At 33.7% G+C, this 12,516-nt stretch overlaps 2 protein-coding genes across 3 annotated transcripts in view; one reads left to right on the forward strand and one right to left on the reverse strand.

The window, feature by feature from the left end:
* Nucleotides 1-159: 159 nt before the first annotated feature.
* On the forward strand, nt 160-9,705 carry LOC100178001. Of its 2 annotated transcripts, none has more exons than XM_009860299.3 (11): nt 160-1,770; nt 1,954-2,067; nt 3,310-3,411; nt 4,094-4,191; nt 5,553-5,601; nt 6,201-6,370; nt 6,831-6,997; nt 7,078-7,255; nt 7,526-7,801; nt 8,543-8,686; nt 9,234-9,705. In XM_009860299.3, the coding sequence occupies exons 1-11, from the start codon at nt 1,116-1,118 to the stop codon at nt 9,363-9,365; spliced, it is 2,085 nt and encodes a 694-aa protein (XP_009858601.1). In that variant the 5' UTR covers nt 160-1,115; the 3' UTR covers nt 9,366-9,705. The 2 variants fall into 2 exon arrangements, with proteins under 2 accessions (XP_009858601.1, XP_026690288.1); XM_026834487.1 differs by having other exon boundaries at nt 6,204-6,370; nt 9,234-9,703.
* Nucleotides 9,706-12,000: 2,295 nt separating this feature from the next.
* Nucleotides 12,001-12,516, reverse strand: part of LOC100182803 (lymphocyte expansion molecule-like) — a 3,710-nt gene continuing 3,194 nt past the window's right edge. Inside the window, exons 6-7 of the mRNA XM_018812140.2 lie at nt 12,341-12,516; nt 12,001-12,096 (exon numbers count right to left, since the gene is read on the reverse strand). Coding sequence (XP_018667685.1) covers nt 12,415-12,516 — 102 coding nt within the window. The 3' untranslated portion in view covers nt 12,001-12,096; nt 12,341-12,414. The remainder of the gene's footprint in view (nt 12,097-12,340) is intronic.

Consider the following 12,516-nt stretch of genomic DNA (forward strand, 5'->3'; position numbering starts at 1 on the left):
TTAGCGCGATGACAACCGTCCAGTTGGGGTAACACTAAAAGAGGGAAAAGAGGGAAATCGACACTAAAAGAGGGGAAAAGGAAAAACTTGCATTTCTAAAAGAGGGGGAAAGGAAAAGAGGGAAAACAGGGAAATGCTGCTTAGTAAAAAAAAATTTCCCTTTTCCCTCTTTTAGTGTTACCCGTCCAGGTTGTGGACTCCTTTAAAATGTGCTGTGCCGTATTATTATATTTTTAATGGTATGAATGAATGAATGCAATTACTTGTATGTATGGGTGCGTAGCGCAGTACCAATAGTCAGTATATCATGTCGTCCCCATCTATACAACTAGTGCCTCCTCATACAGTTGCTACTAATGTAACTTTGTCGAAAACTACACCACACCCCGGGTAATCCTTTGTGCTGACCAATAAACATTTTGGTCGCAAGTTGTTCTCTAGACCTTACTGATAACCACTTTATAGTTTTTGCAAAAAGTCGAATGTTGATGTTGAAAATAAACTTTGAATGTGCTCGGAAACATGCTTTGTCACTGTAATACGCCTGCCTTGTTAACAATTTATTATACATGTGAGGGTGCAATATGTTACATCTTATTCTTATACAATATCATACAAGCTCACATTTTGAACCTTTTTATGTGATATAATGCAAAAGAATAAAATCGAAGGCTTGCAGTCTTAATATGGCAACGAATCTAGGCAGAAGTAAGATTCGCAAACCATAAACATGCATCTTCCAACTAAATGTAAATATGTTTTTAACTGTAAGCGTGTTTTAACAACTGTTGTTTTGTTGCTATATTTCACGCATTTTTGCACATGTTAGGTTTGGACCAAATGCCCAACTTTTAAAACAAAGCATTTTAATTGTTTAAAATCTAGCATTACCTTCCATTACAAATTCTATTAAAGTTTTATGCATAATTGGTTAAATGCGTGAAACAAATTAAATAACTTTTAATATTTACTTGCATACTGGAATTTTAAACGTGTGGTGTTTTTAGACAACTCAATTGATACCTGATATATATATAGCGACATAACGGTTTATAAAAGAATATATTCTTTGTGTTCCTTCTATTGTATTGACTGTTTTGTATCAAACAATCAATATGGCGGATCGCTTAACAAGTGGATTACCATGGGGGAGTAATTATCGTGACAACAACACCAGCAATTCATATGGAAACAACATGGGCAACAATTATGGTAATGACACCGGCACTGAAAGCTTGAAAATTGGGACATGGGATCCTTCTGAGATCAACAAGTCATCCAGCTCATCTTCAAGCAATTACCAACCAGCTGCAAGCAACAGTTGGACCCAACCTTCACAGCCCGCTCATAATTACAACAACAGCTATGACAGTCAGCAGTATTCGAATCAGTTGGCTAACCAAGCCAGTAACTTGTCATTGGGTTCACAACCTTCAAGGTCATCACCTGACACTAGCATGTACTACTACTCCTCCCAACAGCAGCCAACTCAACGATACCAGCAACAATCACAGCCAGCTATGCCACCATTGCCTAACATATCCTCATACCAAAGTGAAATCCAACCAGCTAGACCATCTGATTCGCGTAACTGGCGAAGTCCAGCGCAAACAACTTATAACACATATAGTCAATCTAATCTATCATACAGCACACCAACAGCAACTGATGTCCAGTATCAACAACAGCGATCACAATTTACAGTTGGCCAAAGTTGGGAATCGTTTCAAAATCCTTTAAATCAAGCAGAGGAAGATGAAGAAAGACCAGGTCAGTTGTGCACTAATAGTGGTATGGTACTATCAGCTATCATATTTGCACATATTTTTTACTAATCGTACAATTACTGTTTAAATATAATGATTTATGGAAGGGGCGTAGAACATGCTTCATGGTTTATTCTATAAAATAAAGTTATATATATTATACATGGGCCTACTTGTTTATTTTTAGAAGCCATTGTGGAACGGCTTAAGCAAAAAGCAGCCGATGCCAAAGCTGTCAAAGAAGAATTACAAAGAAAACCAAATATTATTTCAAAAGCTGGTTTAGCCTTGATAGAAAAAGGTAGCCTATATATTACTATATGTTTAGTTTAAATTATTTATATATATATTATTTATGTTTGTTAACATATTTTTGTAGTGATTAACTAATATATGTGTATAGGCTATTTGATATTTTTTCTTCAGTGTGTTTCTTGTAATAGTCAGGATTGTAAAAGTTGTAAATCCGGACGGTGATCGTTTAATTTTATTGAAAATCCGGACGTAATATGTTTTACGTGCGTCTGTCACCCAAGCTACCAAATCTTGTTATAAAGCGTATTACTGACTACCACCACGACACCACAGTCTAGTGCGGGCGCCTGTGCGATAGAAACCGTTGTTAAAGCTGCGATCTAATGTTTTATGTTTGTCGCGTGTTCGTAATAATCAGCTAACGAAGTCGCTCGAGTAACAAACATTGCCGTGCTGCAATTTGACATTTTGCGCTTAATTGTTACGTCACACGTCTTATTGCAACATAACTATTAAATATGACGTTTCATTACGTAACAATCGGAAGGAATGCCCACTGCCCAACGAACCACGAGATCGAAACATCGTGTATGAGCGTCACATTTTTACGCTCTGCGCGGGCGTAGGAAATAAAGTAAGACGCATGCGGTAGCATACATTCTACACCTAACAAACGAAGCAATCGTTGTGAGTTTATTCTCGTGACAAGTGACGTACACACGATTTGTGACAAAATTAGTATAGTAGGTGTGACAAGTGACGTAGACATGATTTGTGACAAAATTAGTATAGTAGGTGTTAGGAAAATGCATTTTTTTAATGTTTGCACGAACCGTTTCGTTATTTTAGCTATTCGCCGTGTTCTCGCAATGTAACCGATGCGGTTAAAATAGAGCGCACGTTTATGTCGTCAATAATTACAGAACAAAGAAACCAAAGAGTATATTGTCGGCCGAACGTAAGAAAGTTGGTTTTAATATAAATAGGATTTATTTCTACTAAAAAAATCCGGACGATTTTCGACAATCCGGACGGTGACATTATCACTGAAAAAGGGGTATTTTTACAATCCTGGTAATAGTAATATTAAAACCTTTATTGTCTACTTTAAACTCCCTCTAAACTAGTAATTATGCTACTTGCTGGACTTTAGTGTTTCCCTCTTCACCATGATTAAAGTTGGTGGCAAATTTGTTGTTTGATGCCTTTCAAAGCATTTCTTGTTCATATTCTTCATGATATTTTTTGAGTTTGCATTTTAATTCTTGTACCTTGCATTTTCCAACAGACCTGTTAGATGCAGCAAAGCCATTTGAAACTGTGGAAAGTTTGCAGCAGTGCAGGGAAAAGCAACTTGGTCTCTTATCAAATGAACCTACAAGCTATGGAGGTATAATGTGTTTGTTGTTCATGGACTTACAAATTTAATTTTTCAGTGGCCTTTACCAATTAAATGTAAATATATTCATAGTAGGGTGGGGGAAGATCGGACACCTTTTCGTTTAGTTTTCTCTTTCCATTTGGTAGTAAACAAAGACCATTCAATGAATTATAAAACCGTATCCTCACGACTTCCACAGACCGTTGTTAATTCTTTAAAACACGATTAGGCTATTTGGATATTATGTATTAAAGGTGTCCCATCTTCCCCCACCCTACTATATATAATAAATATGTTTTTAACCATAAGACTGGAGTTTAATGTTTTACTTAATGTTGTAATTTATTATCACTGCATCAGCAGTAACGAAATCGCTACCAAACTTACGTTTATTAAGATGCTACTTTTACCACATGTGACAATTTACTGTCGTAATTTTTCAATGGAACAGTTTATCTCCATTTACCTTATTTAGCGAATTTAACAAGAAAAGGTATGATTAAAAAAACTATTAAACGAATAAAATTCTTTTATATGTGGAAATTACACAGACAATAGGTAATAAATAAAGTTACATTAGAAAAAGTACTAACTAATGGAATAAAACTAACTAACTAATGAAATAAAATATATACATTGATAAAAAAAATACACCAACAATAATTTCAATTTAACTTTGTTTTACCAAAAGGTGATGCTCAAAAGAAAGAAGAAACTGAGTTTGTAAATCTTCCACCTTTAGTATCCGCACTTTCAGCTGAGGCAAAAGAATTTATCCCTTCTCCTTCAGTAAGTGTATCAAGACTTTTTATTGTAATATTAACAAAACAAAGTATTGCTTTAAGTGTATAGGCCCCCATCTATTTTATAAGTCAAGTTTTTAGATGCTATATATATAGAGATTTTTTTTTTTAGTAAGTTTGATTCTTTTTAAACATTTTCTTTTTGGCAATACGTAATAAGGTGGAACTCATGTTAGATTAACTTTTTTTATCCTCAGTTCATTTTATTTATTAAATCGACTAGACGACTACCCAATATTATACTTTTTAGTTATATATATAAGGGCAAACCAAAATCTCAATTATTTTATTGGTCATATTTCACTCCTGATGGGTTAAGTACTAAGACAAGCAATGTCCAAAGACCTGGGGTTTAAGGCAGAGTTTGTTCATTTTTGTATCTATATTTAACGATTGATTAGACTGCCTCCATTCTATCATACTATTGCTATAATTTGCTAACAGTAATTAAAACACAGAGGCGAGATTACACTGGTGTGCAGTTATTGGTCACTTCTACCCCAAATAACAAACATAACCGAGGAGAACGACCAGCGGAGATTCCTAAACTTGATCTCCAGATCAGTCCAGACACAGAACGTGCTTACTTAAAGCCAAGTAAAGTCGAGTCTAGATACTCACCAAGTCTCCCACTGCTTAACAGGAGTTATGACACAGCTAGTCAAACAGAATCTACAGAATGTAGCTCAGTGGTTGAAGATAGGAGTGGAGTATATAAGAGAGATGTGTTGTGGAATCCATTAAATGGTCCTGCTCCTGGTATAAACTCAAGAAGAGAGAGTTGGTCATTGTTAAGGAATGAGGTTCATGATGAGGCAGTCTGTCCAAACAAAAAAGATATGTTGTCAAAATCCTGTATAGTGCAAGGAAAATCAAATAAGTTTGACAGTGAAGATGATTGTCCTCATGATTTTGAAGCCTCTCTTAGTGAAAGAAAACCCATTGTATATCGCTATCCATGCATGGATAGTTTGCACCAAAGGTTTCGGGCAAATAAACACGGTACAATGTTCTTTCCAATGTTGGGTTTACATTCTCTTGAAGAATTAGGCTTCACTAGTGAAGCTGAGGTGTTGAAAATGGTCAGACAAAAGGTTTGAGATTTCTTTGAGTGTTATTATTAACATTAGGTCCTATTTTCCAATTCCATAAAGTAAGACATAAATAGAATAGACAAAAAAGGCTATGATAATGTTTGCAATAGATAAGATGAAAATTTTAGACATGAAAAGGGAAACAACGTACATTAGTTTATAGTTAGAAACATATTTTGTTCACTAAATAGTTTTATACTTGTTATAAACAATATATTTGGTATTAAAATGTGGCATTTACATTTGTAAACAGATCAAACTACAGAGAGGCCAACCTACACAACTCTCCCAGAAATCTTCTGGTAAGTTTCATGTTCAAGTAATCCCTGATTAAGACTAAGTTTTTAAACCACCACCTTAAGTATTAACCTCAAAACCTGGTCTTGTTTGCAGACATTGTATTACAAATATCTATACGTAATACTAATACCATTTTGTTTGAACTAGACCCTAGGGCACTAAATTCTTTATGTATTTTTTTACCTAAAAACCTTAGTTACACATAAATACAAGATTTCTGATGACGTCATTTAAAATTTGATCATCACAAAAATCAAAAGACCATCTTGTAGCAAATTTTCTAAAGAACAAAATGCTAATTGATTGTTTTTGGCTGCCACAAACACTTGTGTCGCTAGAGAGCAAAATGTGACAGTCGGTCAAAAATTGGAATTTTGTTAAAATATTTGGAAAACTAATATTCTTGCACATTAATTCAAACATTTTATTAAAACCAAATATTATGTCTGCCATGTACTAGGCTTTAAGGTGTATGCTTGGGTGTTAATAAAGTTACCAGAAAATTAAAATAAGTTCTTTAAAAACATAGTATGTGTGGTTTCCGAAGCATCAGTACATTATACTAGCGCCCCAAAATATGTTATACCAATTTAAATTTCAGAAGAAAACGAAGAAGCTGCGTTAAAACTTGTAAATGACTGTGTCTATGAGCTTGCTTGCAACCCAGCGAGCTTTGATGAAGCTGTTCCTAAAGATCTTGTTCCAAAGCTTAATGCATTAAATTTGAACCAAAGTTCCATTGAGAAAATTGTGGATCTGATATATGAAGCTGTAAGGGAGAATTTGCCTCAGAAATATTTTATTTGGTTAATTTTTATGTATTTGGGTTTTCTGAACTTTCATGGCCAATAATTATACATTTCTTGATCTTTATGCAACACAACAGAGTTTAAAGATGATTTATTGTTACTACTTTCTAGTGAAAGCTTTATATTTCAATATAGAATGTTTTCAATGAGCTGCTTTGTGAAGCCGTGTTCCATTAAATGATGTATCAGTGAATTTAAATTAATACTTAAGCTTAAGGAAGCATGATTATATATTCAAATAAATACAAACATTAAGAACTAGTAATATTAAATGAAAACAATACAATAGATATTAGATATCATATTTTCTGCAACTGATAAACATATTATTTTTACAAATTGTCTTATACCTACTCAGTTATTTATCAGTTCACAGAAACATAGTTTAAGCATTATGTTTTTATTTCTGCTCTTTACCACAGTGTGTCTTGGAGCAAAACTTCCGATATCTTGGTGGACAACTCTGTGATATTCTGTCTCGCTCCACAGGGGGTTTGCCTGGCTTCAGGACAACTCTGCTAAAGAAGGCACAAAAAGAATTTGAGAGTATGGCTAAGGCTCTTGATGGGACGAAAGAAGAACTGACCAGGTAAGGGGTCTTAGATTGTTTTAATGTCTTGTTTAAAAGTGTAGGTGTCTCTGTGATTGAAGTTTGCCACCATATTACAGGGCCTTAGGTTTCACCCAGTACACTGCTGAACTCTTCTTAAGTCTCACGATGGCTGAACAAGATGGTACCATGGTTCGATTTTCAGTTTTAGGTCGAGCCATTCTTGGTGTGGTGGAAAAGTTAATCAAACATCCAGATAATGATGATTGTATACAATGTGCAGTGCGTGTGCTGAAGGTATACTTAGTCGTTATATTTTGGAATGTATGTCTTTTAAATAGCATAGTGTTTCTCAGCCTTGTTTTGTGGTAATAAATGTAAGCTTCAATTTATAGCATCGCATTGTCAACTTTCTGAAACCAAGTTTCACAACATCAGCATACATAACATGATTTCACTTTTACAATAAACTGGAGTAAGAAAATATAACATATAGTCTGAAACACCGAAATGAGAAATACTGGTTGTTATAGTATTAAACATAAATTTTTCTATTTTACTTTACAGTTGACCATCATTTCTTTGGAAGATGCTTTACAAAATGATGGCAAAGATTCTACAACAAAACTTGCTAACATATTGGACCAACTAACAAGCTTATCCAATGATGCATCATCTAAACTTAACAACTTGAGTAAAAACTTGCTCAAGGGACTTCTTAAACTAAGAGAGCAAAACTGGGGTCGTGCACCAGCCGACGAGCCCCATAAGCCACAAGATGAACCACAAACTGGTCAGCTGTTTTACCCCACACCCCCTGGACAGGATCCAAATTATATACTGGTCAGTTTTAGTTTGTTTTCTTTAGTATTTCAATATTTTTTTAATACTGGTCAGTTTCTTCATAAAGGATAATTGTATATGGGACTTGAAATCGGTTTTAAGTTGTCCAAAATTATATACTGGTCAGTTTTAGTTTGTTTTCTTTAGTATTTCAATATTTTTTTAAATACTAGTCAGTGTTTTCAAAAATGATATTGGAATATATGAGACTTGTTGTGAAATTGGTTTTAAGTTGTCTAAGCTATCAGATTCCACAAGTCACTTTAAATGACATAAACTCTGTCCAGCCACTGTGCATTGGATGAATGCCGGTTCTTTTTAATGATTTAGGTATTTATAAAATAAACTCTATCAAATTTAAATACATCAAGACACACTAGTTATTATACCCATATGTAAAGGTTTAATACTCTATCTACTTTTCGTAGTTCCTGGCAAGATTTAGCAATGCTTATGACAGTTGAACAGCAAACAAAACATCAATTATTAACATGATTGACTTGAGTTCATGTAAACATTAGATTAAATAAGGTTAATAAGCTGTTTGTACATTTTGCACCAGGTTACCCTTCAGTGACATGTGATGTTTAAACAACAATTAAGTTCCTGGTATTTGGTCCTTTCTGAAAAAAAAAACAAAAATAAATAAAACAAAAATGAATCTTAAACATGTTGTCAAATACTACCAAACCCATTAACAAAATTTGCTGGCCATTTAATTAACCGGTATACTTATATCAGAATGAGCCAGTCTTCTTCACACCACAAGGAGTTGAATACACGACAGCAGATGCTGCCGATCCAGAATTCTACCAGCAGCATCTTGCCCATCACCAATTACAAGCATTTGAACCAGATGTGTATGACCAATACTTGTATGAAGACGTAAGCTGACATGGTTTTAAACTACATTTTTTTATAATTTCTAATGAAGTGCAACAACTCATTGTATAATTTTCCTAAATTCATTTTATAATTTAAATAAATAGTAGCTTTAAACCAGAGTATTATGTAGTATAACTTATCATATAATGTAAACAACTTATCATATCATATAATGTAAATATTGTTAATTTAACTGTGTGATCTAAATAGGTTTGTATATGATAAGCTGTAAGGTATGATAATGTGAAATTAGAAATACATTAGCATTTGTAACTTTGATGTGCTGTACGTACATCTATTCTAAAAATATAGACATTTTTCTTTAGCATGCATTATGATGCTTGCTAACAGAACTATTTGGTAAGCATTTAACATATATATATATATATATATATATATATATATAAGTTTATTTATCCCAACAAATTTCTACAACAAAGACCATCAGTTTAAAAAATCAAAGAAAAAGCGTTTTTTTAAACAAAATATATATCATTCTTTCATTTATATATTTTTTTAATTCAGTATAAACTTCCATTTTTACCAGTATTCTTTTAACCCTGCTGATGACAATGTGGCACCGTACGCTGCCTGGTCGGCTGGTGACCAGTTTGACGCCGGTTGTGCAGAAGATGATTACGACCAGGAGTTCGACAATTTCTTGCGACAAATGCCTTAAGCATCAGTGTTATTACAGTATTCTAGAAGAGCGATAAATTCACCCCGTTCAAGGGGTCGCACTAGTGGTACACTTGTGTGTGTTCTGTACTTCCGAGTTATTTAATAGTTTTAATGTTACGTTGCGCTGAGCAGCTCAAGTCAAAAATTTGGTATACTTCTGGTTGATTTTAGCATATAAAATATTTTTAACAGACTCTCATGTTTAAAGCGTCAACACTGCCATGGAGAGTACATGTATAAAATAATTTAAATATTCCAAAAATTCATTTTTGTTGCAATTTCGTTATATCCGTTCCTTTTTCTACTGTGTGCACAGGTCAATAAAATGGTTTTCAGAATTACTGGTATTTAAAATTTTCAATTATTTTTTTATTTTTTTGTCTCTATTTATGTGATTCATCTATCTACCCAAATTCAAGAAGACACTTATGTCTGCTTCATACATTTCTATATTTCTTTCCATAAAACAAAGGTCAGTCTCTCACCACTGTCATTGAATATAGTTTGGTAAGCCATGTTCCACTTTTTGCTTTGCTTTCAAGACAACACGATGATCAACAAATGTACGTAACTATATAACTTATAAATAAAGGCAAGCTCCACAAGATATTCTTGGCAGGATTGGGTAATGTGCAACTGTTGAACAAGAAAAAAAACAATGCACGAGGAGAGGTGCACCTTTGTAAGTGATGATTACAAATAGTCTCCGATCTTTTTTTCATCCCAAATTTGGTTAGCCTTATAGAGCAGGGTGGAATGTGTAAGATTTCTAAAGTACAAAACATCAAACTGTTTTATAGCTATGACTAAACAGGGTTTCAAAAGCGGTGCTGTTAAGAGCTCGTTATAAAGATTGGAAATTTAGGTTAAGGTAACATTACCCATGCGACAGACTGTATTTATCTATTACTAGTTTGTAATACCATTGAAATCTTATAGGAAAGAGTATAAGTTTCTACTAATAAACATTAGTTTTGGTTAAATATTCAAAGTATTCCTAGAATCTCAATTTATTTATCAGTAACGCCACAGAAGAAAAATATCTGGTAAAAAAGGATAGACAGTAACACATATGGAAGATTGTCATATTACAAATATTATGGCTAACACGAATAATTAATGAGATTGCAAACAGACGAAAAAGTGCACAAGGAATTTTAAGATATAATCTCAGAAACACAACAGTGACGTGAATAATGTGGCTTGTGACATCACAGGCAGTGGCATTGTTAAGAGGATGTAGGAGCGCTCTTATTCCTCCGGACTTCATCCGGATGTACAAGGAAGACACGATCAGAAATTCGAACATCTTTGGCACGAACACGTTCTCTTTAAATACAAAGTTTAATATTTTTAAAAAATTTAAACATTTTATATCTGGTTGAAAACTTAAGACTTCAAATCCTCAATATTTTTATTTATAGTTATGTATTAATTCTATTTAGTAATAAATTTTAAACATTTTTATATGTGTAAGCCACCCCTATAAATATACTCTAAAAATCAATAATGTGAAGGTTTTGAGTTATGGGTATACCTCATATGAACACTAAAAATACATACCAATACAATACAGAAAATCCCATACAATAAAATACAAAAAACAAACTGCTGAGACAGGGCAATGCATTATAAATAAATAATGAAAAAATCAACACATTGTTTAAAATCAACCTACTTCATATAAAAATCTCTTTCTCTTGAATAGAATCTTGGTTGAGTTGAATTAAAGACATGAGCACTTCCATATCTATGTTGAGCCTCACTCCAACGTTGGTCATCATAACGACCGGCTCCAACTGGATTCTACAAGTTTGAAAACACAATTAAAGGTTAAAGGTGACACTATGTAGTTATGTACCAACTTCTTTAACATAGATTCATATTTACTGTACGCTAAAATACATGCTTCGAAATTAGAATTTGATACAAGACAGCTGCAAATCAAGCTGTTTTTATGTTTGTAGTTCAACCTAGTGGTCTTGGGCAAGACACTTAACGGCAATTGTTCAAAAGCAACTTTATATAAAAGCATATTTTTATACCATAAATTTACTTTTCTTGAATAGCATTGAAGTAACGATTTTGTGTCATATGGTTCTAAATAAACCAAACCAAATAAGCATAACAATTAAGGAAACTGTAATCTTCAAGGTGCAATACTTCTTATTAAAAAATCTTATTTGGTACACTTCATGTATATAATACCATGTTCCCTGTAAAGAAACGATTTGCTCTTTTGTCGAATCTTTCAGCAGAAGAAAGAAAAGGAGGCAAGTCTCTTTGTTTGCTTCTCACTGCACCAGCAGAGTAACTGTTTGGAGCAGGACTGCTGGGCCGACGTGGGCATTGGGACAATGTGCAGCAGTAGACTCGCTCTGAGGGTTGACCAGGATATTGCTGGACCTTGTAAGGAAAATACAACAGGTTGGCATTATAAAGCATGCATTAATAAAAGAATTGCTGCTTATCATTTTATAAAGCTTTTTTTTTCAAGTTTGTATTGACATTTTAATGGCCTATTTAGGTTGGATCATTAGGGTAACAACATTTGTGCACAAAGTATTTTTTTAGGAAATGCTTTATTGGATTTTTATGGGAACCCATGTTTTATCTTTGTAATGTCAGAATACCTTTCCAAACTGCCCATGTTTCTTTTTATGCTCATTTGTCCAAGTATCCAGAAATGAAGAAAGATTGTATTCACCAGGTCCCAAATCACTCACTTTCTGTAAAAGCAATATAACCGTAAAAGCAATTAGCAAAGTATATCAGATGGTTTAATGTCGCTCATAAAACTTTTCGTCATCGTTCTCATTGTGCTCACTTATCCATAAACAAATTATAAATTAGTAAGTGACTTGTACAGTCTACATACCAAGAAGAGTTGGTTTCTTATCTAAATATTAAACAATGATAACCAATAATTAAACACCAATATATAAACAAAATTCAATATTCTATTTATCTCACAGCAACAGCGTAATGTCCGGTGTTCTTAGCTTTGGTTCTCTCCCCAGTGAACAAATCATAAGGTCCTCTCTTGCTCACCACCTTACTAAGGATCTGTTCAGTGAAGCTCGCCTTCTCATATCTTCCAGGAGCAAGCTCACATCCAACGAGTTGGAAGTGAACGTAGGGGTGGAGGA

Source organism: Ciona intestinalis, chromosome 5 (assembly GCF_000224145.3).
Source record: "Ciona intestinalis chromosome 5, KH, whole genome shotgun sequence".
Lineage (NCBI taxonomy): Eukaryota > Metazoa > Chordata > Ascidiacea > Phlebobranchia > Cionidae > Ciona > Ciona intestinalis.

Bases quoted from the DNA above. Each gene is read 5' to 3' on its own strand.
- LOC100178001 (XM_009860299.3), top strand. From the start codon at position 1,116: ATGGCGGATCGCTTAACAAGTGGATTACCATGGGGGAGTAATTATCGT. The intron at 1,771-1,953 runs GTCAGTTGTGCA...GTTTATTTTTAG, and splicing joins GGAAGATGAAGAAAGACCAG to AAGCCATTGTGGAACGGCTT. The intron at 7,256-7,525 runs GTATACTTAGTC...TTTACTTTACAG, and splicing joins GTGCAGTGCGTGTGCTGAAG to TTGACCATCATTTCTTTGGA.